Source organism: Geotrypetes seraphini, chromosome 5, assembly GCF_902459505.1.
Source record: "Geotrypetes seraphini chromosome 5, aGeoSer1.1, whole genome shotgun sequence".
Classification (NCBI taxonomy): domain Eukaryota; kingdom Metazoa; phylum Chordata; class Amphibia; order Gymnophiona; family Dermophiidae; genus Geotrypetes; species Geotrypetes seraphini.
The window spans coordinates 231,696,203-231,722,771 of NC_047088.1; the positions used below are offsets into that span (position 1 = coordinate 231,696,203).

Below are 26,569 nucleotides of genomic sequence, written 5' to 3' on the forward strand. Positions count from 1 at the left end.
ATAGGACCGGAAATGCGTTGTTGAGGAGAAAGAGATTAATAGGACAGAGGAATCACTATGGAGGAGAAAGAAGATGAGTTGGTCAGTTGTCTATATGTGCAAATATTTACATGGTCTCCTGGGGGGTTTTTTGTTTTGTTTTTTTCTTGTTGTAATTGATATTCTGTGTCCTTTATTTGGTAGATGTTGACCAAACTTTTCCTCTTCTTTGGGGATAATAGTTGATGTCTGTTATCCATAGAAGGTATAAAATATCTCTGTCAAATGATATGGAAAGATTTAGCCCAACTGTAGGTTATACTATGAATTGTTTGCAGTAGTTCTATTGATTTCAAATTGTTTAATGACAAATCTAATTTCCCATAACAGGTATGCACAAATATTTATACATATTTATTACATGTACGAGGTGATGTTGAAAAGTTCTGAGCCCAACCAAGAAGAGAATGATGTAGAGCAGGGGTGTCAAAGTCCCTCCTCGAGGGCCGCAATCCAGTCGGGTTTTCAGGATTTCCCCAATGAATATGCATGAGATCTATTTGCATGCACTGCTTTCATTGTATGCTAATAGATCTCATGCATATTCATTGGGGAAATCCTGAAAACCCGACTGGATTGCGGCCCTCGAGGAGGGACTTTGACACCCCTGATGTAGAGCCATGAAACTTGCACGTTATTCCACACATTTCTTGACACTTTTCGTTTCAATGATATGAAATGAAATGGAAAATGTCAAGAAAATTATGGAATAAAATTGTAAGTTTCATGGCTCCACATCATTCTCTTTTTGGTTGGGCTCAGAACTTTTCTGCAGCTCCTCATATAAAGCATTTGAATGAAGCTTCAAATGTATTTTTTTTTCCACAGAATACTTTTCTGGACAGACTGGGATGCTAATTTTCCACGCATTGAATCTGCATCCATGAGTGGGGAGGGAAGAAGAATCATTTACAAAGACATGGAGACTGGAGCATGGCCTAACGGTCTGACTGTTGATCATTTTGAAAAAAGAATAGTTTGGACTGATGCTCGGTAAATAATTTGGGGTGTATCTTAGTTCTGTTTGTCATAAATATGTATTGGAGATAACTTAGCTAAATATAGCAGAAAAAATATTAATCAAAAGAACAGGAAAAATAGTTTGTTTAGTGCTTATGTGCTGTACAGTTTGTCAAGGTGTACTAAATTCATGAATTGTAATTTTGTAGTACTTCTAGAGTATTTCCATTAGAAGGTTCACAAGATTAACCTCCAGTTCTCCACCAAATCACCTCAATCTCTCCCTCCTCCAGTCTGCTCTGCCAGCCCTCTGTTAACCCCTACTGCTTTTTCTTCCTTCTCTGAAATCACTGAAGAGAAAACTGCACATTTTTTTCCTCCTCCAAACTCACTACTTGTTCCTCCAATTCCACCTCCATCCATCTACTTATCATCATCTCTCCTATTGTCATACCCTCTATCTGCCATATCCTCAGCATATAGCTCTCAACTGCAATTGTGCCCGACACCTTCAGACATGCTGTAGTTACGCAGCTCTTCAAAAAACCCTCACTGGACCTTACTTGCTCCTCCAACTATTGCACAGTCTCCCACCTCCCCTTCTTATCCAATCTACTTGAATGTGCTATTCACCGCCATTGTCTTGACTTTCTTTCATCTTGAGCTATCCTTGGCCCGCTTCAATCGGACTTTCACCCTCTTTATTCTTCAGAAACTGCCCTTGCTAAAGTCCCCAAAGACCGGTTCCTGGCCAAATTCAAAGGCCTCTACTCCATTCTCATCCTCCTTGATCTATCTGTGGCTTTGACGCTGTAGACCACCGCTTACTCATCCACATGCTGTCCTCACTCAGGTTTCAGGGCTTTGTTATCTCATGGATTTTTTCTTATCTTTCCCATCACACTTTTAGCATTTGCTCTGTACTTCAGTGATCTGCCCTGGGACCTTATCTTTTCTCCATCTATACTTCTTCCCTTGGTGCTCTAATCTCCTCCCATGGCTTTCAATATCACATCTTTGCTGATAACTCACAGATCTACCTCTCTTCACCTGACATTTCTACAGGAACTCAGGCCTAATATACCAGTGCTTACCTCAACAATGCCTAGTGATGCCTAAGGATGCCTAGGCACTGCTAGGCATGATTCTATAAAGGACACCTAATGGTTGATTGACTGGCACCTATGAGTTAGGTGCAGTTTGGCACTGTTTATAGAATCAGGCTCATATTGCACAAATTTTTATATCTGATTTAAAAAAGCTCAAATATACATACAGTATCTGAAACTTTAAAATATGCATATGGCAAGGGGGCATGGTCTGCATGTGTTATGGGTAGGACCAGAGTGGGCCTAAAAATAACACATTCCCCATTTCAGAAGGGAGATGCCCATCTCTGTCCTAAAAAGGTCAATATCTGGATTTGCACTTGCTACCCATGATGTCTAATTTTCAGAAAAGGGCTGTAGATGGAAGGAGACAGACTCAGATATAGCCTGTGACAATACATCTTCATGAAAAGGGTGGTGAATTCATGGAACAGCCTCCTGGTTGAGATAGTGGAAATGAAAACTATTTGGGTTCAAGGATCTTGGGACAAGTACATAGGATTTCTAGGGGAGAGTAATGGACATGAATGGGTATATAAGAACATAAGAATAGACTTACTGGGTCAGACCAATGGTCCATCAAGCCCAGTAGCCTGTTCTCATGGTAGCCAATCCAGGTCACTAGTACCTTGTCAAAACCCAAGAAGTAGCACTATTCCATGTTATCGATACAGGGCAAGCAGTGGCTTCCCCCATGTCTGGGTAGACTAGATAGGTCCTATGGTCAGGGTAGACTGGATAGGTCATATGGTCTTTTCCTGCTTCTGTGTTTTCTATTGAGCAGTACTCCACTGGAAGGATTAGGGAAGTTACCCTTTAATCCCTCATTGATTGAAGTGTCCCCAGTGCACCCCATACACACCCAAAAATGAAACTGGTAAAGGATACCTGTTATAGCACTCAGATTTTTAGGGGTACCTAACTTTTAGCAGTCGATATTGAATTTATTCCTATATGTTTAGGGGCTCCTTTTGCTAAGCTGCGCTAGCGATTTTAGCGCACGCTACACGCTAACCCCCACCATTGAGCTGGCGTTAGTTTTTATGCTTAGCGTAGGGGTTAGCATGTGCTAATCGGCAGTGTACGCTAAAAACGCTAGCGCACGCACCGGATTAGCGCGTGATAGCTGAAAAACTACCGCCTGCTCAAGAGGAGGCAGTAGCGGCTAGCGCGTGCAGCATTTTAGCACGTGCTATTCCGCGCGTTAAGGCCCTAACGCACTTTCGTAAAAGGAGCCCTATGTTTCTATTTCATAAAATATGTTTTTGTGCTGTGACATGAAGTTTATCTGCCCATGGGGGGGGAGCAGAAGGGGGGTATATCTTTTGTTTTGGTATTATTCCTGATGGTAATGATGGACGGGGGAGGGAATTTTTATCATTTGTTTAGATATTGATTGATTATAAGTCCGTGGTTGATTATCATTATCTGTATATAAATTGCATTGCATTTTTTGTTGGCATTAAAAACTAAATAAAGTTAAAAAAAATGTTTACAATTCTAACATGGATGCTCCAGGAACAACTGGTGAATAAACAATCATTCCTTCATGTATTTTAGAACAGGTTCTATGTCGGCAGATATTGTTCTAAAATGCTAGTGGAATTTCAGATGTCCTGATCTCAAACAATAATTTTACCTGGACATCTCATTTCCAGTTTCTACATGCTTTCTAAAATGCTGCTCTTTATTTCATGTAACTACTCTGCTGTCTCTGTGGTGTGAAGTGATAAGGTCACAACGAGATTAGGAGAATATTCACAGTTGCACATCTTTAGCAATGTGTCATCTGGCCTCGGCTGGTGACCTGCCTTTTTTTATCAACTGTTTTTGATACTGCAGCTTATCTTCTTGCAGGTCTGATGCCATATATTCTGCTCTATATGATGGAACTAGTATGAAAGAGATCATAAGAGGCCATGAGTATCTTTCTCATCCCTTCGCTGTTTCTCTCTATGGAAGTGAAGTATACTGGACAGACTGGAGAACCAATACATTGGCAAAAGCCAACAAATGGACAGGTCAGAATGTCAGTGTGATACAGAAAACCAGTGCACAACCCTTTGACATTCAGATTTATCATCCAAGTCGTCAACCACAAGGTAACTTCAATAACTCAGCGTTAGAATGTATGATGCATTTATAACTATTTACATTGTTTATTATTTCTACAATATATTTTGTATTCAATTATCAAGATCAATGCCTTCAAAATAAACTAATTTTATATTTTTCAAAAAGACACTTTTAAAAACTTTATTTTTATATAATTGTAATGCTTTATGGGGTCCTTTTACTAAGGTGCGCTAACTGATTTAGTGCGCGCTAAATGCTAACCCCCTCTTTTACTAAGGTGCACTATGCTTTATAGCACACGATAAATATTAGTGTGCACTACCACACGCTAAATGCTAATGCGTGCATGTTATCCTATAGACGTTTTAGCGGTTAGTGCACGCATTGATTTAGCGTGCACTAAAACGCTTAACACACCTTTGTAAAAGAGGGCCTTAGGTGCCCAAAGAATATAATGGGCGCCTTAGCATTTAGCACGCGCTAATCATTAGCACACGCTAAATCAGTTAGCGTGCCTTAGTAAAAGGACCCCGTATGTAAAAATATCAGTGAAGAGAATATTATATTATCATGATCTTGAGGAAAACATACAAAAAAGAGAAACAGAAAAAAATCAATATCATCAATAACCCGTAATATGAGAGTGAAGAAATATAAAACAACAAAGTGAAATCATTAATTAAACATTAACATTACATAACCCTCAGATAATTCTAAATAAAAACATACCTAACTCCAGAACCCTGTCATTATAGGAAGCTTCTTCAATTATTGCAAATTGTTGATCTTTTCATAGGCCTAGATTCACTAAACTCACCGGTCTGGTTCGTTGTTGGGCGATTTGTGGCCGAGTTCTGCTGGGCGACCGATTCACTACAGAGTCCTCATGCAAAGTATCTGATCAGACGCACGCCCACAAGCGACCCCACGGATTGCTACAGAACGATTGTGATGCATTCACAGACCATCTAGGTTGGCTGTAGATGTGATCCGCGCATGTGCTCGCTCTCCGCACAAGCGAGGTCAAAACAAAGGGGGAGGGGTGGCTGCAGTTTACTTGAGTGGACATTTCAATTTAATGGAACAGAACATGCTTTTTATGGAACAGAACACGCTGCAACCAGATTATGGAACATAGCATGCTTTTAATCCGCGGGTTAAAACCATGGGCTCGCACGGCACTTCGCTTTTTGCAGAATATATGGGGAGTAATGTATAGTTTTATTTTTTATTTTGAGGGTTGTTTTGTAACTTCAATACTGGGATTTCAGGGCAGCAGAGAGCAGGAGAGTCGGCTAGGACAGTAAGCAACTAGTCCTCAGCAGTCGCTTCTTTTTGGATCGGCAAACCCAATAGCTAAAGATAGAATCTTTAAAATGTGCAAAAAAAAAAAATCAAGGTTCATGGAAGATGATAAAATCTTTGATTTAGGAAAATAAAAATCCTTAAATTTTTTTTATAGATCTAATACATTTTTCCATAATATAGGCATTCACACTCTTTCCCCCTTGAAATAACTCTCTCCAAGGAAGACACTTTCATCAACAAGTTGGTGACTAAACTAGTCATAGCCAAAAATTGCTATTGTGGAGAAAACTAAGGCTCTGGAGCTCATATTAAAAAAAAAAGATGTCCAAACAACGTCATATATCAGGACATGGATGTCTTAATCATCAGGATGTCCAAGTGCCGATTTTCGAAGCCACCTTTCTGGATGTCAAGCAAGGCATTTTACCCACTGTGCATCCAGAGTTCAAGGGGGCATGTGTGGAGGCATGTTATGGGTGGGCTTTGGGCAAGCTTTGGACAGATTAGACTTGGATGTCTAGTGGCAATTATTGAAGCTTTCCCAAGATACCCTAGATAGAACTTAGAGGTTTTGGGCTATACCTGTTTTAGAAGTGTCTAAATGCTAAAAAAGTACCTAAACTTACCAGAAGACCACTGAAGGGATTAAGTAAATACCCTCCTCACACACATACTCACCAAGTGGTCACTAATTCCCTCTCACCACCAAAGATCTGAATGAAACAGTATATAGCTGTATCTATAACAGCAGCACTTGGTTTGGGAAACCCTAATACAGCATCACACAGGTGTCTTAAGTAACCTGGCAGGTGGGCTAGTGAACTATAGAGAGGAAGAGCTAAACCATAAATCACTCTACCTACTGCATTTATAGTGGAAAGTGTGAGGCCAATAAAACCCTACTCTACTGCCATATAGGTGCTATTGGGGTGATAGACAGGTGGGTCTAGTAGGTTTTAGAGGGCCCATCCCCAGTAACAATTATCTCTTTCTCTCTCCGAGCGATCCCACGTGCCTATCCCAGGCCCTTTTGAATTCAGACAGTCTCTGTCTCTACCACCTCTTCTGGGAGACTGTTCCATGCATCTACCACCCTTTCTGTAAAAAAGTATTTCCTTAGATTACTCTGGAGTCTATCACCTCTTAACTTAATCCTATGCCCTTTTGTTGCAGAGCTTCCTTTCAAATGAAAGAGACTCGACTCATGTATATTTACATTACGTAGGTATTTAAACATCTCTATCATATCTCCCCTCTCCTGCCTTTCCTCTAAGGTATAGCAGTAGAAGGGACGCTGGGAAACAGTAATCACAATATGATCCATTTCAACCTAGACACAGGAACAAAAAATCAATCCAGAACGACTGCCATAGCACTGAACTTCCGAAAAGGGAACTACGAAGGGATGAGAGGCATGGTGAGGAAGAAGATTAGGAAGAGGATAAGCACTGTAAATACGCTAGAGCAAGCATGGTCTTTTTTAAGGACACAGTCACCAAAGCGCAAAATCTATATATACTGCGAATCAAAAAGGGTTCCAAGAAGAAAAAAAACAAGGAACCGGCGTGGCTCACTGTAGTGGTAAAGGAAGCGATCAGAGACAAGAAGACTTTGTTTAAGGAATGGAAAAGGACAAAAATGGCTGAAAACTGGAAAAAGCACAAAAAACATCAAAGAAGGCGGTAAGAAGAGCCAAAAAAGACTTTGAGGAAAAAATAGCCAAGGAGGCAAAATAATTTAAGATGTTCTTTCGATATATTAAGGGGAAATGACCTGCGAAGGAAGCATTGGGGCTTTTAGATGGCCATGGAATAAAGGGAGTACTAAAGGAGGACAAAGCAATCGCCATCAAACTGAACATATTTTTTTGCGTCTGTATTTACTGAAGAGGATATATCCAATATACCAGAAGCCAACAGGAAACGAAGATGGGAAACTGACAGGGTCAACGGTCAGTTTAGAAGAGGTATACAGACAGATTGATAGGCTTAAAAACTATAAATCCCCAGGACCGGACAGCATCCACTTGAGGGTAATCAAGGAACTGAAAGGGATTATAGCTGAACTGCTTCAACTAATCACCAATCTGTCAATCAAATCAGAAAAGATCCCATAAGACTGGAAAGTGGTGAATGCTACACTGATCTTCAAGAAAGGTTCGAGGGGAGATCTGGGAAATTACAAACCAGTGAGTCTGACTTCATTACTGGGAAAGATGGTAGAGGTGCTGATAAAGGACCGCATCATTGATCACCTTGACAGACACAAACTGATGAGGACCAGCCAGCACGGCTTCAGCAAAGGAAGATCTTGCTTGACAAACTTATGGCACTTCTTCAAGGGAGTAAATAGGCAGATAGACAAAGGTGACCCAGTCAACATCGTATATCTAGATTTTTAGAAGGTGTTCAACAAGGTCCTGCATGAACGTCTATTTCAAAAAAATTGCCAGCCATGGAATAGAGGATGATATACTCACGTGGATTAAAAACTGGTTGGCAGATAGGAAACAGAGAGTGGGGGTAAATGGATAATACTCGGACTGGAAAAGTTACGAGTGGAGTGCCGCAGGGTTTGGTGCTTGGGCCCATGGTCTTCAACATATTTATAAATGGCATGACGAGTGAGGTGATTAAATTTGCGGACGATACAAAGTTATTCAGAGTAGTGAGGACACAGAAGGATTGCGAAGACCTTCAATGAGACATAAAAACACTCAAGGATTAGGCTGCAAAATGGCAAATGAAGTTCAACGTGGATAAGTGCAAGGTGATTCATTTCGATAACAAAAATCATATGCACGAATACAGGATGTCCGGTGCTATACTCGGAAAGAGCCCCCAAGAAAGAGACTTGGGAATACTTGTAGACAAGTCAATGAATCCGTCCGCACAATGTGCGGCAGTGGCGAAAAGGGCAAACGGAATGCTATGTAATGATTAAGAAGGGGATCACAAACAGATCCGAGAACACCTGGAATGCTCTTCCAGAGGAAGTAATTGCAAAATCCACCGTTCTAGGATTTAAGGGCAAACTAGATGCACATCTCCTTAAGAGTGGCATAGAGTGATATAGGTAAGGGTAAATTAGATGCATATCTCCCTTGAGAAGCATACAGTGATATAGGGACTAAAACTATGCCAGGGTACACCTGGCGGGGCCTCCGCATGTGCGGATCACCGGACTTGATGGACCCAGGGTCTGATCCGGAGATGGCAATTCTTATGTTCTTATGGTCTTTGATCTAAGGGCCGCCATGTGAGCAGACTGCTCAGCACGATGGACCACTGGTCTGATCTAGCAGTAGCAAATCTTATGTTTTTAAGTTTAAGTCTGTCCTCATACACCTTATGATGAAGACCATAGGTCTTTGAAAAATACTCCTTTATTATCTCAATATAGTGAAATAGAAGTACATTCTTAATAATATTCACCACTTTGCTCTGATCGTTCAGATGATGGTCCTACCCCAACTGGACTATTGCAACTCCGCCTACCTTGACAACAGCATCACTCTTATCCACAAACTACAACTCATCCAGAACTCAGCTGTTAGACTAATCTACAAATTAAAGAAATTTGACTCAATTACAACCTTCATCAGGCAACTACATTGGCTCCCAATATCATCCCGAATAATTGTAAAATCATCATGTATCCTACACCAGATTCTATACGGAAGTTCAGCAGTCTCTCTCATCCAATTATTCTCTAATATTTGGTTGACATCAAAAATAATCCTTAACAGAGTCCAACTAAACCTACAATCCACAAAATACCTCCACTACAAACAAATTTTCCACTCTATGTTAACCTATCTGGGGGTAAAAATCTGGAATGACCTACCAGAAACTATCAGGAAAGAGACAAACTAAACTAGATTTAAAAAAACCCTGAAAACTCACCTTTTTGACAACAAATTATCTCAGTTTCTGTATAGCATCTCCTACATCTAAGTCCCTCCTTTTATCTCTCCATTTCCTCTTCTCCTCCTTCTTTTCCCCTTCCTCTTTGATCTTTCGCCTTGAGCCTATATAGGTATGTTGCAACTCACAAATGGAATATTAGATTAGATTAGATATATCTCACTTACCTTGCAGTTGTCCCCAACGTTGAGATGATGATGTATATTATTAATGAGTTATATAAAGGTGTACATGCAGTTCTTATGGGATTATTTTGAGAGGCAAAGCACATTAATACTTTTCCTTTGAAAATTGGCATAATCCATCTGCATATTGGTGGTACAAATTAGGTAGACTCTTATAAAATTAGCTTCTATGAATCTAAATTTATAGGGAGCTAGCTGGTTTAAGAAATAAGTAGCTAGATGCCTACCGTTTTAAAGAGACACAAGGGGGCATGTGTGTCTTTATGCAATTTAATTGGTATCTTTTGATAATTAGTAGTGTAAGTCAAATTTTTTATAAAATAATAGCATAAGCAGCAGAAATCATAACTAAATGTCCAAACCTAGATTATTTAAACACTCTTAGCATATTATTATTATTATTTTGTCATCTACTGTATACACATATAGCAGTGGGTATCACTGATTAGTTTTACTAGGAATGACATTTGACTTTTATGTAGCACATTTAAGTTGTGCTCAGAGTGTGTAAGGTAGGTATTTAAATTATATTTGGTTGGCAATTGGGTTACAGTGGGAGTCCATTTGATGTTCTAGGACAGTGATGGCTAACCTTTTTGAGCCCGAGTGCCCAAACTGCCGCACAAAACCAAAGAATTTCCTCAAAGTGCCAACACGTCAATTAAATCTTAATAACAAGATTTTAGTATCTAAAAACTCTTTATAAAGTTGCCTGAACTATGTAACATCATTTTTAAAGGTTGGAATCTTTGTATTGTCAGAGAATCAATTTGATTCACAATCCTTTGGTTTTCATTTCAATTTATTGGCAATTTATAATGTTTTACTGATTTCATTCAATTTAATAAATTTAGGAAGAATTTGATTCAGTTACACAATATATTTTAAATGTATTATTCACATAACATGTCAAATGTATCCTGAGTAAAAAAAAAGATAAACTTCTTAAAACTGTTAACTGTGTCAAGACTCAGTGTGTATTCCCAAAGAGTCTATACATGTTTTTTTGTAAAATTTACAATCAAATTTGAAAATAGTTAAATCATTACATTTCTAATAATATGATGTAAAGAAAACAAAAGAGCTTTCAATTAAACCAACCGTTTTTATTGGAAATTCCAGATTGGAATACAACAGGGCCATGTAAAGTCCCTTTTTTAAATAACATCTTTAAATAATATTTAAATAACTTAGAAAGTGTCTTAACTGCAAACTGAAAACACTGCTTCACGTAAACATATGCATTGGGCATGCTCTGAAAAAAATTAATGTGATTTTTGTTGTTGCATGCATGCTGATAACTTGTCAATCCTTGGCTCATAGTGCGTTAATTTCAGAGCAACACATGCAGCACTCATGTCATCCGTTAATCTGTTTCTAGCATCAGATTTTATATGATTCAAAGCCGAAAACAGCTGCTCACAAGCATAGGATAACCCAAACAAAGTAAGAAGAGAAATCCCAAGTGCTTTCATGGACTTAAAATTGTCTGGCAGAGAATTCCACGCTTTTAGGATTTCATTTTCAGAACTGCTAGCAGTGATTTCATTTGTCACCCTTTCACACTCAATACGTTCAAGAGCAGCACGCAGGTCATTGAATTTACTTTTCCAGATAGAGCTTTCTTGAAATTCCAGTAGCTCCATTTCCAAATTTTGAATATCCAACCACTGTAAGCAGGAAAGATCAAGATCTTCAAATGTGGACTTTTCTGGGGAAGTTATAAATGAAAGGGTTGTCTCCATCTTACGGAACTGAGAAAATCTTTTACTAAAATTCTCCTTTGCTTCGGCTACAATGGTGGAATATGCTTTGTGGATTTCCTGGTGTTTTTTATGACTGTCCACAAATGTTGTAGAATTATCCAAATGTATTTTTAGGTTGGGAAAATATTTTAGCTGTCCACTCTCAAGGTCTTTTTCAAAAACATGCAATTTTCTCTCAAAAGCTTTGATGTCACTAAACATGCTTTCTGCTGTTTTTCCCATGCCTTGTAATTTTTTGTTTAGTACATTAAAGTGGTTAGTAAAATCTGTAAAGAACATGAGGTTGGTAAGCCAGGCCATGTTGGTGAGTTGAGGATAGTCTTCCCCCTTTTCGTTCATAAATAGCCTAACTTCTTCCAAGCAGGCCACAAATCTCTCTAACACTCGTCCTCTGCTCAGCCACCGGACATTATTGTACATCAGTAAAGTGTTATATTGTGCCTGAACCTCATCAAGAAGGGCTTGAAATTGTCGAAAATTAAGAGCACGCACCATGATGAAGTTCACCATTTTTGTTACATTTTTGAGGACATTGTCAAGTTTTTTGCTGCTTTCTTTGGCGCAGAGAGCCTCTTGATGTATTATGCAGTGAAATTGAATCAGTGGATGTTTTGCTTCCTTAGCAAAGAAATGAATGAATCCTGATGTTGTCCCCACCATGCTAGGTGCTCCATCGCTAGTAACTGAAACCACTTTTTCTGGACTTATGTCTAGTGATGAAAAAGCCTCCATCACAGCATTGTGGATATCTATCCCTTGTGCTCTTCCAGGCAAAGACAGCAGTTTTACCAGCTCTTCTCTCATGATGTCACCAGTAGCATAACGCAAAATGAGCGCTAGTCTTGCATGGTTAGTAATATCTGTACTTTCATCCAAGCACATGGAGTAGAAGGGTGCTTTTTGTAAGTCACAAGTAAGATGTAGACTAACATCAGCAGCCATTCGCAGAACCCTAACTTTTGCAGTATTTCTGCTTAGCGGCATCTCAGAGATGCGCTGCACAATTTTATCCTTGTTTTGGAAATCATGGAAGAGTGAATTACTCCCAGCCAAAATTGCCTTTGTGATAAAATCTCCATCAGAGAGGGGCTTACCATGTTTTGCCATGCACAGTGAAATTTGAAAGCTGGCAACTGTAAGATGATTAGTTTTTGAAAGATAGTTGCTAAAACTAAGAGACTGGAAGTGATATTTCTTTAATTTTCCTACAAGGAACTCTTTTCTTTGAGCTAAACCAAGTTCAGCAACACTGTTATGGTTGGTCTCAAAGTGACGTTTGGCACTTGATGTGCGAGACACAACACTTTCATCACACATAATACACAATGCTTTCCCACTGTGTTCAATCACTCCATATGTCTCTGTCCAGGCCTCTTGGAATGGTCTTCCACTATCTGTTTTTGCTTTTTTTGCTGTACTCATTTTCTTTGTTCAAGACTTCAAGTCTACAAAAAGATAAAATTTGTATAATAAAAAAAATCTACTGAAGTGCTGTATACAAATCCATCCCCATAAAAAAAAAATATGTGATTGGGGAATTTTACTAATTGTAGACATCTGTTTTGGTCAAAAAATATACTGTCCGGGTGAAAACCGGACTTGTGCAACCCTAACCTGGACACCTAGACAAATAGGATTAGTGTGTTGGTTGTTCACAGAGAGCCCAGCCCTCCTCTCAGCTTACTGAACTTCTCTATGCAATCATCATAAGCAGCTTTTTTATTTCCTCGAATTTAGCATGTCCCCCATGGAAGATACAGAGGTTTTTACAGAGGAGCACATTATTAGACACATTAACATCCCCCCATATCCTCACCTCTCTAGCATGGGAGCACTAGGAACTGTTCCTGATTACAGATGTCACATGTGGAGTCACACTACAGCCTCACTGAGTTCCTGTGACAGACTCAGTGTGAAGCTTCTCTTCCTCCCCCCACTTCCCCCTCACACACTGCCTGGCTCATAGGATACTAAGGGGAAGACAGGCAGGCTAAACATCCACTCACAGGACTGCAGCCAGCACAGGAGGATGGGCCGCGGCCCACCGGGACCATGCCCAGTCCTCCCAATGGCCAGTCCGGCCCTGTTGCCAGGTGAGCTGCAAAGCAGACACCGGCACACTCGCCGCCCGCCGCGCTACATATCTTAATTGCGGACCTTCCCACGTGCCAGCTGCAAGGCCTTCGCGTGCCACAGCTGGCACGCATGCCATAGGTTCGCCATCGCTGTTCTAGGAGATGTCTTTGAGACCCATCAGTCAGGTGTAGAGATATTGAGTCCCAGAGGTGCTGGTTGTTAAGGTGCAGGGTTTGTAAAGAGGAAGCATTTCACAGCCTTCCTGAACTAGGAACTTCATATACACTCCATCACAGTGTACTTTTACACTGATCATAATTTTATAACAGGCTATTTCATGTGTATGTGTATGTGTATGTGAAAATGAATTTATAAAATTAACTGTATTTTCTAGATGAAATGCTTGTGTATTTTCCACAGGCGGAGTACTTAAGTAACATAAGAGGATAGAAACATAGAAAGAAAGATGATATTCTTGAATGTAGCATAGAAAGAAAGAAGGATATTCTTGAATGTAGCATTGCTCCTTCAGTCTCAGTTGGTATAGAATAGATATGAAAATACTGTATTTAAATCTGACATATTTTACAAAGGTAATATTTTATCCTTTGAATTTTCTTTTGGTGCAACAAAACCACAGATCTCACCTGGAATAAGGAAACCTTTACCCTTAAAAGAATGATATCTGAACTATAAGAATTATCATTTTTGTATGTAATTTTATGTTAGCTTAAATAAGGTATATCAGTAAACCAAGGATCTGCATGCTTTTTTAAACCACATCAAAGGGTTTGCATGTAGCTATAAATTTCAACATGCGGACTGTCCTTGTCATTGATTAAAGAGAATGCTGCCATTTTCAGTGGTTTAATGATCTGAGGACATTTTACACTGCAACTTTCTAGAGATCATTGAATGTATAACCAGGAAAAGAAGCATCTCTTTATCAGCTTCACTGAGCTTTAAAATAGTTGTTGAAAAAAATTTCTGAAGGTATGGTACAGAAGATTTCCCCTGCAGGACAAACCTATAAAGAAATGAGTTTTCAAAAGAATTTTAGAAGCTGAAAATATATCTCACTTTTAGAAAATGGCCATGAATGATAGATAGATAGATGATAGATAGATAGAAAAAATGTATGAACATATGAGATGAAAAATATGAATATATAAAGACTAGAGACAGACCATTAATCCCCCCTTCTTTTTATCAAGCTGAGCTAGAGGTTTTTAGCATGGGTTGGCACAGTAAATGCTCCAACGCTCATAGCACAGCATGATAAAAGAGGAGTCATACGATCCAAGGTTACATAATATTTATAATGAAATAAATAATTTATCAAGACATAATTTACCACTAACATACCATTAGCTAACGTCAGAAAATTGTAGAACAGCTATTTGGATCCTAGCTTCCTTTCTAGGCACAATAAATCATACAGGTTGCTTGGATTAAAAAAAAACATAAAAGTGATTCTCAAAATTTGTGACACAAGTACAAGGAGATCTCAACAAAAATTTCAGTCCCAGCACCAGGACCCTTGGACAAAGAGCCAGGAATCCCTTGTGCCATTTCTGAGTGTTCCTAGTTAACGGCCCCTTTTAACAAGCTGCTCGCCGGTCTGTGCTAAAAACCTCTAGTGCAGCTTGCTAAAGGGGAGGGGGGGGGCTTAAATCTGGAATCTCTCTTATTTTGGACCCCAAAAACATTTTAGCCATTAAATGGAAATAAGATTTAAAAACCAATGTGCAATCCAATTCCAAAGCAGATGTTGCTATGAAGATAGTCCTCAGAGTTACAAGCCCAAATGAAGGTGCCAAAAAACTCAATTAGATTTAACAGACTGAACTTTATCTCACACAAAAGCTGAACAAGAGCTTGCTGGAAAGCTCAAATACTGATCCTCCAGTATTGTAGGTAAGGATTCAGATGGAATTTTCAAATTGTATGCATATTTTTGTGCAACATATCCACAGATGTTACCAATGAAGACTTGGGGAAATTCAGAAACCATACAGTTTTTCTGAATTTTATTTTCCAATTTTTTTTCCTACGTAGGAAACCCTTATCTTTCTTGGATTTTGGTTGACTCAGCTCTTGGGATTGGGCCTCCACCATATCTTTGGAGTTAGATAATTATCTCACAACTTTTACCACAGATGCTAAAGTGGTGTTAAGGAGCTGCATAGAGTACCAGAAAAAGTCCATTGTGACCATTTCAGGCTTCTGCAGCTGATGCACAGCCCATTCAGAAACCCTCTCCCTAATCCCATTGCTTGTGGAGGGACTCACTATTGGCTGCAGATGATGTCCACCTTCCACCAGGATCCAAGTTTCGACAACTATGTTGCCTTCCTCAGGGGACAGTATCCAATGTCTCGGTGTGTGTCTACTTCATAAACAAAGAGCTTTGTTTATGAAGTAGACACACACTGAGATGTTGGATACTGTCCCCTGAGGAAGGCGACGTAGTCGTCGAAACTTGGATCCTAATCGGGACTTTGTTTTTATACATTTCAATTGTGTATTAAATAAAAGACTTGTGACCATCAGTTAGCTGTGACATGTCCAGTGCCTCTTTTTGCTGTTTTCTTCATAGTAGTCCGAGGCTTTGTTTCTTCTTTTTTTTGGTTCTCCACCTTCCACCAGGCCATTGGAAAACTGGGGTGTGAAAGAAGGAAATGGCAAACCCAGAAGCACATTTGATCTTGTCTACAACTTCATTCAGGCTTCTGGGCTATAGCAGTTCAATACCCTGCAGAGGACTGAGCAAACCCTTGCTCATGTTGGTACTGGAGGATCCTATTCCCAGCATCGTTGAAAAAGCCATTAGTGGTGCAAAGCCAGCAGCTAAGTAAAACTGATCCATAACAATTTACCACATCAGAGGAGCAATCACCAGTGAGGGAGAAGCCTGGGAAAAACTCCTTTCCTTTTCCTCTCCCGGGAGGGTCAGGACCTCCAAATGCTGAAAAAAATGCAAGGGGATAAGAGCTCTCATTGGTGCATCTATTCACATGGCTATCCTGGAAAGCTTTCCTCTTACCTGCATTTTTTAATAATTTCACTGCTGTGTTCTTAACAATGTGAAGTTGATGAAGAGTAGATGAATGGATTCTTTTAAGCAAAGAATTACAATAATCAGAAGTACTCATAATAGTAGAATGAATTAATGTTATTAGTCAGGGTTTCAGAAAACAGCAAGGCAATCAACTGAAAATAAGAACAACAAACTGATGGCTAAGATTAAAATTAGCTTTATTCACTTTTCTTGCTCCAGGTTATTAGAAACAGATGCTCTACATGGCCATATTTTGCCTAGGGCTGCTTCAGGGGCATTTTTAAATACCAATTGCTGCTATAATAAAGTGAATCTCTACTGAAAGCCCCACCAATTTTCATAATTGATAATTCAGCAAGGGTCATCTACTTGATTCAGCCTTGAAGTCTCTGTCCCCCATGGCCAAGAAATTGAACAGTTGCTATTATCTGCCTTTGGGTTACCATAATCATTTTAGGGGATTTTTATAGCTGCTACTAGACTGTCTATTAAACATGCTCACTCTTTCAAATGAAAGTGATTTACATCCTGGAGTTTCACTAATGAACATGATCCTGTAGCATGTACATCTCTTAATGTTTAAAAAAATGTAAATTTTCACTTCCCCCTACCACCAATTCTCACTGTTCTTCCCTTTTAATTTTTTGTAAACCGTGTAGAGCTCTATATTTATAGAGAAGATGTGGTATATAAGCTTAAGGTTTAGTTTAGTATTTGTATCGTCTGCATCAACAAGGCTTCCAAATGTCCTTCATAAGATGGCACCTTAGCATTCTCAGGGCCTACCCTAGTGGAAAACTCTCCAGCTACCCACTATACTAGTATATCACATTTCACAAATGGAATTTTCCATGTCAAGCCTCGGTTGCAGAAAAAAAAGAATCCACAAACATCATTTCCTCCACTCTCCTCTGAATCCCAATTCATAGCTATCTACCAATTTTCTAAAAGACCTTCCTACTTCTACATTAATATAGTAACATAGTAGATGACGGCAGATAAAGACCCGAATGGTCCATCCAGTCTGCCCAACCTGATTCAATTTATTTATTTATTTTTTTTTAAAAAAAATTTTCTTCTTAGCTATTTCTGGGCAAGAATCCAAAGCTTTACCCGGTACTGTGCTTAGGTTCCAACTGCTGAAATCTCTGTTAAGACTTACTCCAGCCCATCTACACCCTCCCAGCCATTGAAGCCCTCCCCTGCCCATCCTCCACCAAGCGGCCAGACACAGACACAGACCGTGCAAGTCTGCCCAGTAACTGGCCTAGTTCAACATTGCTCAAATAACCACATTTTAAAATGTTTCTGAAATAAATAATACACTTCCCCCTCCATATTCGCGGAGGTTAGGGGCAGAGCTGGCCCCCGAATATTGAATATTCCCGAATAACGTTTGGGCCGGCTCTGACCCACCCCCGCCTCCCTACCGGTATCCCAGACCTTACCTGGTGGCCTAGCGGGCTTTCGGGGCAGGAACGATCTTCCTACGCTCCTGCCCCTTGCAGATCACTCATAGCAAATGGCTGCCGTGAGTTCCCGTAGTCTCTCAAAACTACGATGGGAACTCCCTGCAGCCATTTGCTATGAGTGATCTGCATGGGGCAGGAGCGTAGGAAGATCGCTCCTGCCCCAAAAGCCCGCTAGACTACCAGATAAGGTCTAGAATGCCGGGAGGGAGGCGGGGAAGTTCCGGAATTCAGCTTTACTTAAAAAATAATAAAAATTGTGAATAACCGAATCTGCGGATACTGAAACCGGGGATTTGGAGGGCTCACTGTATATAATTTTCCTTAATTTTAAAGGAAGTAGACTCATAGTTAAAGTAAGTGCTGTCTGCTTAATTTCCTCATGTTGAATATCTTGCACTGAAGGGACTTTCAACTTTCTTTAATTGACTGTAGCTACCCAGCTGGTATATTCCAAGACATTTGTTAAACTAATCAGGCCCTAATCCATGTAGAGCTTTAAAAGCTATGGGCTAAATTGAACTCATAAGTAAATCAGAAGCCAGGAGGGACATTAAAAAAGAGGCATGTGCACTGAAGAATTTAAATTTCAGTTTAGTGTGAATTACAGTTTTCAGGGAAAGTAAGAGCAGATAATGCATGTTAAAAATGTACGATATGTTGATATGTGCACCTTCCTTCCTTCCCATCCATCCTCCTCAGCCTGTCCTTACACATCCACAGCTGCATGTTAATGATGATGTATATGTTATGATGGTAAATAAGTGCATATGAGCCTATCATTAACATGCAGCTATGGATGAATATAAAAAAGAAACAATATTCTGTACAATTGTCAATTTATAAATCAGCGTCTTCTCCCCATTCTCTCTTCCCCATTTCCCTTCAGCGTCCTCAGCCCACTCTCTCTCCACTTTCCTTCAGCACATGCACATAAAAACAAGCAGGTAATTTATATCATTTTCATTCTATTCATTCATAGAAATTAAAGTCTAAATAATGCCAGTCACATAACAAAACATGATTTTACAAAAATAATTCCATGCACAGTCAAGCCTTCAAGGATTACTAGATGTCTTTCAGTAGTTCCCCTCCCTCCCTCCCCCTTACCTTTATGGCCAAGTCAAAATGATCTACCAACAATAAAATTTTAAAAACACGAAGCACGCTGTACGCAGAGAAAATGTTAATTATCATTTATATTCCACGGGTTTTCAAAGAGGTCAAGGCAGATGACTTTATGCAATGTCACCTCAGTAACAACTATACAAAAATAGACAAATATTCCCCTCCCTTTTTACTAAAACGCGATAGCGGTTTTTAGCACAGGGAGCTGCACTGAATGCCCCACGCTGCTCTCAACGCTCATAGGCTCCCTGCGCTAAAAAATGCTATTGCGGTTTAGTAAAAGGGAGCCATAGTGCAAAATATAGACAGCATATATAAATTCTCAAAGCAGACACATTTTGATCACTAAATTGAAAATAAAACCATTTTTCCTACCTTTGGTAATTTCATCAGTCTCTGGTTGCACTCTATTCTTCTGACTGTGCATCCAATATTTATTCCCTTCTTTCAGCCTCCTGTATGCTTCCTCTCCTCCAGACCTCATTCCCTCCCCAAACTTTTTCTTTGTTTCACCCTGCACCTTCTTTCTTTTTCTCTCTCCATACCCCCTTTCTTTCTGTATGTCTGTTTTTCTCTCTCACCCTGCCCCCTTCTTTCTCTCTCCACACCCTCTTTCGTTCTGTATGTCTGTCTTTCTCTCTCTCTCTTTCCGTGCCCCATTTTTCTTTGTTTCACCCTGCTCCCTTTCTTTCTTTCTGGCTTCCTGTCCCCCCTTTCTTTCTTTCTCCCTGCCCTCCCCTATGCCACCACCATTGGGAAAATGCTGCCACCACCACTGGGGAATAGGCTGCCACTGCTGCCATCGGGAACAGGCCAGCGCCGAGTTCGCCCTGCTTCTCTTCCCCGCGGGGCCGACCAACTCTCGCCACCTGACGTCAATTCTAACGTCGGAGAGGACGTTCTAGGCCAGCCAGGCAGCGATTGGCTGGCCCAGAACGTCCTCTCCGACATCAGAATTCACGCGAGTGGCGAGAGTTGGCCAGCCCCACAGGGAAAAGCAGGGAGAACTTGGCGCCGGCCTGTTCCCGATGGCGGCAGAGGCATTCAAGTGGCTAAAGAGCCGCAGTTTGCCGGCCTAGGGAGAACACTGGAGGGTGGCCAGCTGTACACCCCCTTGGGTAAACCAGGGGCGGGGCGGACCGCCCCCCCCACCCTAGTATGCCACTATCTGTACCTCACTCCCTCCCTATGACCAAAAATTCTCCTTTCTTCTATTCCCCTGTGTACACAACCATCTCTTTCCCTCCCTTCCTCTCTCCCAAGTTTATGCCTTCTGTGTCCAAAAATGCATTCCCTCCCCCACCTCAGCATCTCTTTCCCTCCCTTCTTCTCTCCCAAGTCCATGCCTTCTGTGTCCAAAAACCCATTCCCTTCCCCACCTCAGCATCTCTTTCCCTCCCTTCCTCTCTCCCAAGTCCATGCCTTCTGTGTCAAAAACCCATTCCCTCCCCCACCTCAGCATCTCTTTCCCTCCCTTCCTCTCTCCCAAGTCCATGCCTTCTGTGTCCAAAAACCCATTCCCTCCCCCACCTCAGCATCTCTTTCCCTCCCTTCCTCTCTCCCAAGTTCATGCCTTGTGTCCAAAACGCACTCCCTCCCCCCTTTTGTGTTCCACGTTTGCCTCCCAGCCCATCTTTGCAACTTTCTCAGCAAAACGAAGCTCAAGCCGCGAGGCTTGTCTTCTGTTTCCTGCCTGCCTTGCCGCGCACAAATAGCCGACCGGAAGTATTCTCCGACGTCAGCGCTGACGTCGGAGGGTAGGTTTTGCTTAAGCCCTCCCTCCGATGTCAGTGCTGACATCGGGGAACACTTGCAATCGGCTATATGTGAGCGGCAGGGCAGGCAGGAAACAGAAGACAAGCCTCGCCGCTCGAGATGTATTGAATTCCGCGGGTCCCCCGTCCAGCTCTCTCCTGTCCACGTGGGGCGGACCGCACCTCCCCCTAGACTGTGGCCTAGGATCCTGGGGGAGCCCGGGCCCCCTGTCAGCTCCGGGCCCCTGAATGCAGGACTGGTGGTACTGCCCTGATGGCGGCCCTGATTAACTAGCTCTTTGGGTCAGGTACCCACAGCCAAATTATACAAAAAGAAAATCTGTTTTTCACAGGCTGAGGTCAGACTTAATCCAGGATGACTTTCAATGGAAAAAAATATCAAACTAAAACCGATGAAAAATGAATAACTTCAATTGTACTTGTCACTTTGAATTACAGTTCCTAACTTTCAAGTATTTACAAGATTTTTTTTTAAATCCAATCTTTAGTCACAGTTAGGGTTACCAGATGTCCGGGAAAACTCGGACATGTCCTCTTTTTAGCGGGCTGTCCGGGTGCCGGGATGGACTTTCCAAAACCCAACAGTTTGTCCGGGTTTTTGAGAATTCTGGCCCACATCTTGAGGGCCTCTGAGCATATGCAGATGATGTCACATGTGTCTGCACATGCTCGGAGGCCCTCGGACGCAGCCCAGTGGTCAGAAATGAAAAGATGAAGCTTTCTGGGGGTGGGTCCGGGGGCAGATTGGGGTGGGTCTAGAGGTGAAACAGGGCAGGGCTGGAGGCAGAATGGGGTGAGGGTGGAGTTGGGGGCGTAACAGGACATGACCATGCATCTAGGACTTTTCAATGCAAAATATGGTAACCCTAGTCACAGTTGCAATACGAAATCACTTCAAGCTTTCCTTTATTGTGTTCCCAATCTCTACACACAACTCATTCTGTTCTCATGGTGAGCTACTCTGGTTCCCACCCTTTTCCCTCAGTCCAGGACCACAAGGCTTTGCTATAAGCAGGGCCAACTGCACTCTCGGTTTACACTCAGTGATTGGTATCCTCATGGTCTTGTCTCTGTCCTCTCCCACCAACAACCCTTAACCCTCAACAGGGCACGTTAAGAAAGCTACGTTAAAGGGCACCTGGGGTCCGCATAGACCCCAGCACCATAAGGCCATATTATAGCTTAAATAAATTGAATGTAAATAATTATTGAGATTAAATGCCATAAGATCTTGAAATAGACAAGGAACAAGCAGTATATAAATTTGAAAAATTTATTAAATCATACTTTTCTGACTGAATTTAACTTTAATAAATAACTTTAATAATTAACTTTAAAACGTCAACATAATATTCAGTTTCAATGTTTATATTTCAGTTTCAGATGCAATTGTCACACAATACTGACGGTGTGCTGTGCTCATTGCAAATATTGTGATTGCATGCTATGCATATCTGTTTCACTTTTCTGTCCTGCGTTCTACTGCAGATATAACATCACTTTTTCTTTGGCGGCTCCAACTGGCATTTTACGGCAGGATTTGACTGACAGTAACCAAGCCTGATCAGAGACTCCTTTGCTCCCTTCTGCAGCGACTGTGGACATTGTAGCCTTTCCTGTATATGATCAGCAGTTAACTGGCGTCCTTATTGCATCAGAAATGACCTTCTTATTCGGGTCTTCTTAGCCTCATTTTGCAGTTGACAGAATATCCAGGTTATGAAGGCTGCAATGGCACTGACATCTAGCATATTGAAGAACAATGCCATTGGTTAACGATTGATCTTACATCGACAAATATATATGTAGTTGCCATTTTGTCCATATTGTCAACACCACCTTTGCAAGAGTTGTAGTGCAGGATTACTTGTGGTTTGCGATCTTCTCCTTCAATTGCTTTGTCGTGATGCATTGATGACAGCATTGTAACGACCTTTCCCTTCTTTGGGACGTACGACCCAAGTGTTAGTTCTTTATAGAAGCCAAAAGTGGATGACTTTTCTTCTTTTGCTCTTGTTACAGTCATCTCCTTTGGAATATCATTTATTTCTCCGAATAGTTCCAACCAGTGTTGTGTCCATTTGCAGCAAATCTTCTGCCAATGGAACTGATGTGAAGAAGTTGTCTGTCACAATATTACGACCACTTTCACCCAGCACTTTGTAGATCGCTTTACAACTGCTGCTCCTTGGCCCTTATTTCTATCATCATCATCCAAGATAGACTTCACCTGTCAGAGGAAAACATGTAGCCAAATCGCAAGCCCACTAAATTTTGATTCCATACTTTGCTGGCTTGCTTGGGATGTCTTGTCTGAATGGGCATTTGCCACGATAAGCAACAAGTTGTTCATCTACTGTGATATCTGTACCAGGAATGTAATAGTTTTGCAGCTGTGCTATGAATATTTCCCAGAATCAAATGAAAATTTAGCAATAACTAATATGGCCTTTGAAACATTATCAGTTTGCAGCTATCATTACAATCATTTGCTGCCACTGACATAGATCCATGGTTTCGTTTTCTATAGTATTGATACAGCAGCTATTGTGATCATTATTCATGTGATCTTATACTGTTTGAATTCACATAAAGTAATTCTGTAACCAATCTAATGAAGATATTTGTAAAATATAAGTTGCCCAAAGGTAAACATAAATATAAGCCATAGAATATTTATACATAGAAGAAATTAACAAAAAAGCAATAGGTAAACAATGCCACTTACCCAACAGTTCAACTGGGGGTTTCCTTTATATTGTACATTGATCCTAACTGCCAACAGAATTAGTTTTTAGCATTCAGTTATCGAAAATTGTTGGGGTCCCTTTGGACCCCAAACAAAAAAAACAAACATTTTTCTTAAAGAAATGACTGTCATATGTCAAGTTGGTTTACATCAATCTATGCAGGAATGCCAGCGTGACAAATACTTAAAATATTTCCGTTCAGTCTTGAACGACATTTATGCAAATGACATGCATACATGGCTGGGGTCCGTATAGATCTCAGGTGCCCTGTTGAGGGTTAAGCACAGTGTCTCTTAATTTTACTCTTGATGAGCCATTGCAGGTCCAATCCTTGCTCCTCAGCCTGAGACAACGCATTCTTTCTGCCAAGCAGAAATATTTCACTGTTTGTTCTGTTCGTAAACCCTCTTGGACTCTCACCACACAAGCTGTCAGCATTTTCAGGAGTCTCCCTCAGTACCAAAGACTCTGACAGGAGATTAGGATAACCAAAAGCCCTGGTTCTGTTCCTCACCTCCCTTTTATTCATTTCTCTCCCCTTCCACTCACGTCAGGGTCTTCCAACTCCATTTACTTAAACTTTCTACCAATACACACACTCAATGATTCCCCGAAGAATCTCTTGCCTCTTGCTCTGTAGCAGAGGCATTCTTCGGGGGAAGGGGGGGGGGTCACACATAGAGGGTTGGTTGGTTATTGTTGTTTTTTTAAGGTCTATGCCAGATATGGGCCTAGGGCGCTAGTCACCAAAAGTCGGCAGCGTCTAAAGTCCATTCTCAAAAAATACATCCAAAATATTATTTTTTTGAAAATTGTCTACTTATACATTCAGCCATTGACCGCCAAATCATCTATCTTTATACCACATTCTCATCCAAAAAATTGTCCAAGTCCCAAATGCCCAGAACAAGAACTTTTTGATTTGGGAGGGACCAGCAAAGTGATGGACTGGTCACCCAAAAATGGCAACAGAGTAGAGGGGTACCTTGCAGGGCACTGCTGTGAACTTCACAAAAAAGGTACCACATAAACATCTCACTACAACTCCCTTGCAGGTCATGGTGAGACCCAAAACACTACCAAAACCCACTATGCCCACCTGTCTACAATCCCAATAGCCCTTATGGCTGCAGGTGCCACCTATATGGCAGTACAGTAGGGGTTGGGGGTTGGTGCGCTCATATTTTCCACCATGAATGAAAAACTTCTTCAGTGGTGAGGGTGTGGGTGGCTTAATTGGAGTAAAACAGCACTGACCCTTCAGTCTCTGGCTACAGCTGGGATTATTTTACTTTTGGCACAGTAAAATAGCCCTAACATTTGGCTATGGAAGCAACTTATAATGTGCACTTGGTGAATGCAACAAGTTATGCTCTGATTCTTATATAGTAATGAGGTGTTTTAAATGCATCCCATGGAGAGGTAAATATAACTGCAGTAGGGAGCAAATAATATGACTTAAGGCCCTAATACAGCTTAATAACTGTCCTCTCCTAATCCTACCTGGTCCACAACAAGCACAACTGGAGGGCACATGTCATTGAGCTTTTTTCCTTTACCAGGCCATCTGCCTGGAATACTCTACCTCTCACTATCTGCAACATTCCCTCTCTCAAAAAAATTTAAAGTTGCCCTCAAGACATGGCTATTCACTCAAGCCTTCTCACCCACTCCCTTGCCATTGTCAAATTGGTGCCTCTAGTGACAGTCTCGTGTGACTTCTGCCAGGAGTCATATGATCCTTAGCGGTAGCCATGCGAGACTGCTGCTAGGGGTGCCATTTTGAGGTCAGTGCTAGAGTGGCAAGGAATGATTGGCCATTACTTTTGGTTAATGATCTCTGGACCCAAGAAGAATCCCTGGACCCCAGAGGACTCCCCCCATGAACCACCAATGATTTGTCAGGTAGCCACTAGGGGGAGTCCTTACATTGGGATGGGTTGGTTCCGGGGGGGACGGGACTGCAGCCCAGAGGCACTGGGCCTCGATTTTGTATGGCCCAATGCTTTTGGGCCTCATAAATAATGCTGTTTGTGAACTGGCTCGCAAGCAGCATTATTCTTGTAAGATAGGATTAAACAACCTGTGGTACCGGGTATGGTAAAGGATGGACCTTTCCCGCACCTTGATGAATCCACCCCTAAATCTATTAAGCTTAACTCTGTAAAATTTGTCTTTTTTTGAGCCATCACAATTATCTGTTGTAATTTGCCCTGTGAATTATCTGTACCTAATCTTGTTTAATGCTTTGATTAATTAAATTCTTAATAATTAAACTGGAAATCTAACATTGGTAGTTATCTATAAACATATTGTATGATTCTTTCCTGGATTAAGTGGGGGAGGGTTCCTCTCATATTTTGATTTTTCCTGCCTCTAGATGTTTTTTTCTGGATTTGAGTGAGGTGCCCTTTTACTAAGTAGCACTAAAAAGTGGTCTTCGCTATCCCCTAAGTGTGTCAGAGCTAATACCATTGTGGCTGGGAATAAAAAAAAGCCTAATGTGGCTTCGTAAAATGGGCCCTTAATGAAATTTGAAGTTTTGTTATAGATTTGTAGGTCATTTGTTGATTTTTCTTATTGCGAAATGATTTTGGGATGAGATTGTTATTGCTGTGCATTTTTTTCTGAGTAAGGTTTTATTGCCATTCATAGCCAGGGTTTCCAGTTTGAAAGTAGCAATTAGGAAATAATTATAAAAAGCCAGTCCATGGTCTTTTGGATGATGTGCGTGCTGGGTTAAGAGAGTCCTTGTTCCTGACCCAAAAGTGATTACATTCATAATTATCTACCCAGGAGAGATTTTAATGCAACATTTTCACCTCTGAGGCATTTCTTTAGCGTGCTGTGCTAGAATGAGTTTTAATAATGGTTTTATTGTAGCAGATATTTATTGGTAGTTAATTTTACTAGTGTGAAAATAAAAAAATTGCAGCCCTTT

At 40.9% G+C, this 26,569-nt stretch overlaps 1 protein-coding gene across 1 annotated transcript in view; it reads left to right on the forward strand.

Annotated features, from left to right (window-relative positions):
* Positions 1-26,569, forward strand: part of LRP1B (LDL receptor related protein 1B) — a 1,445,547-nt gene that overhangs the window by 711,151 nt on the left and 707,827 nt on the right. Inside the window, exons 24-25 of the mRNA XM_033944130.1 lie at positions 868-1,032; positions 3,966-4,210. Coding sequence (XP_033800021.1) covers positions 868-1,032; positions 3,966-4,210 — 410 coding nt within the window. The remainder of the gene's footprint in view (positions 1-867; positions 1,033-3,965; positions 4,211-26,569) is intronic.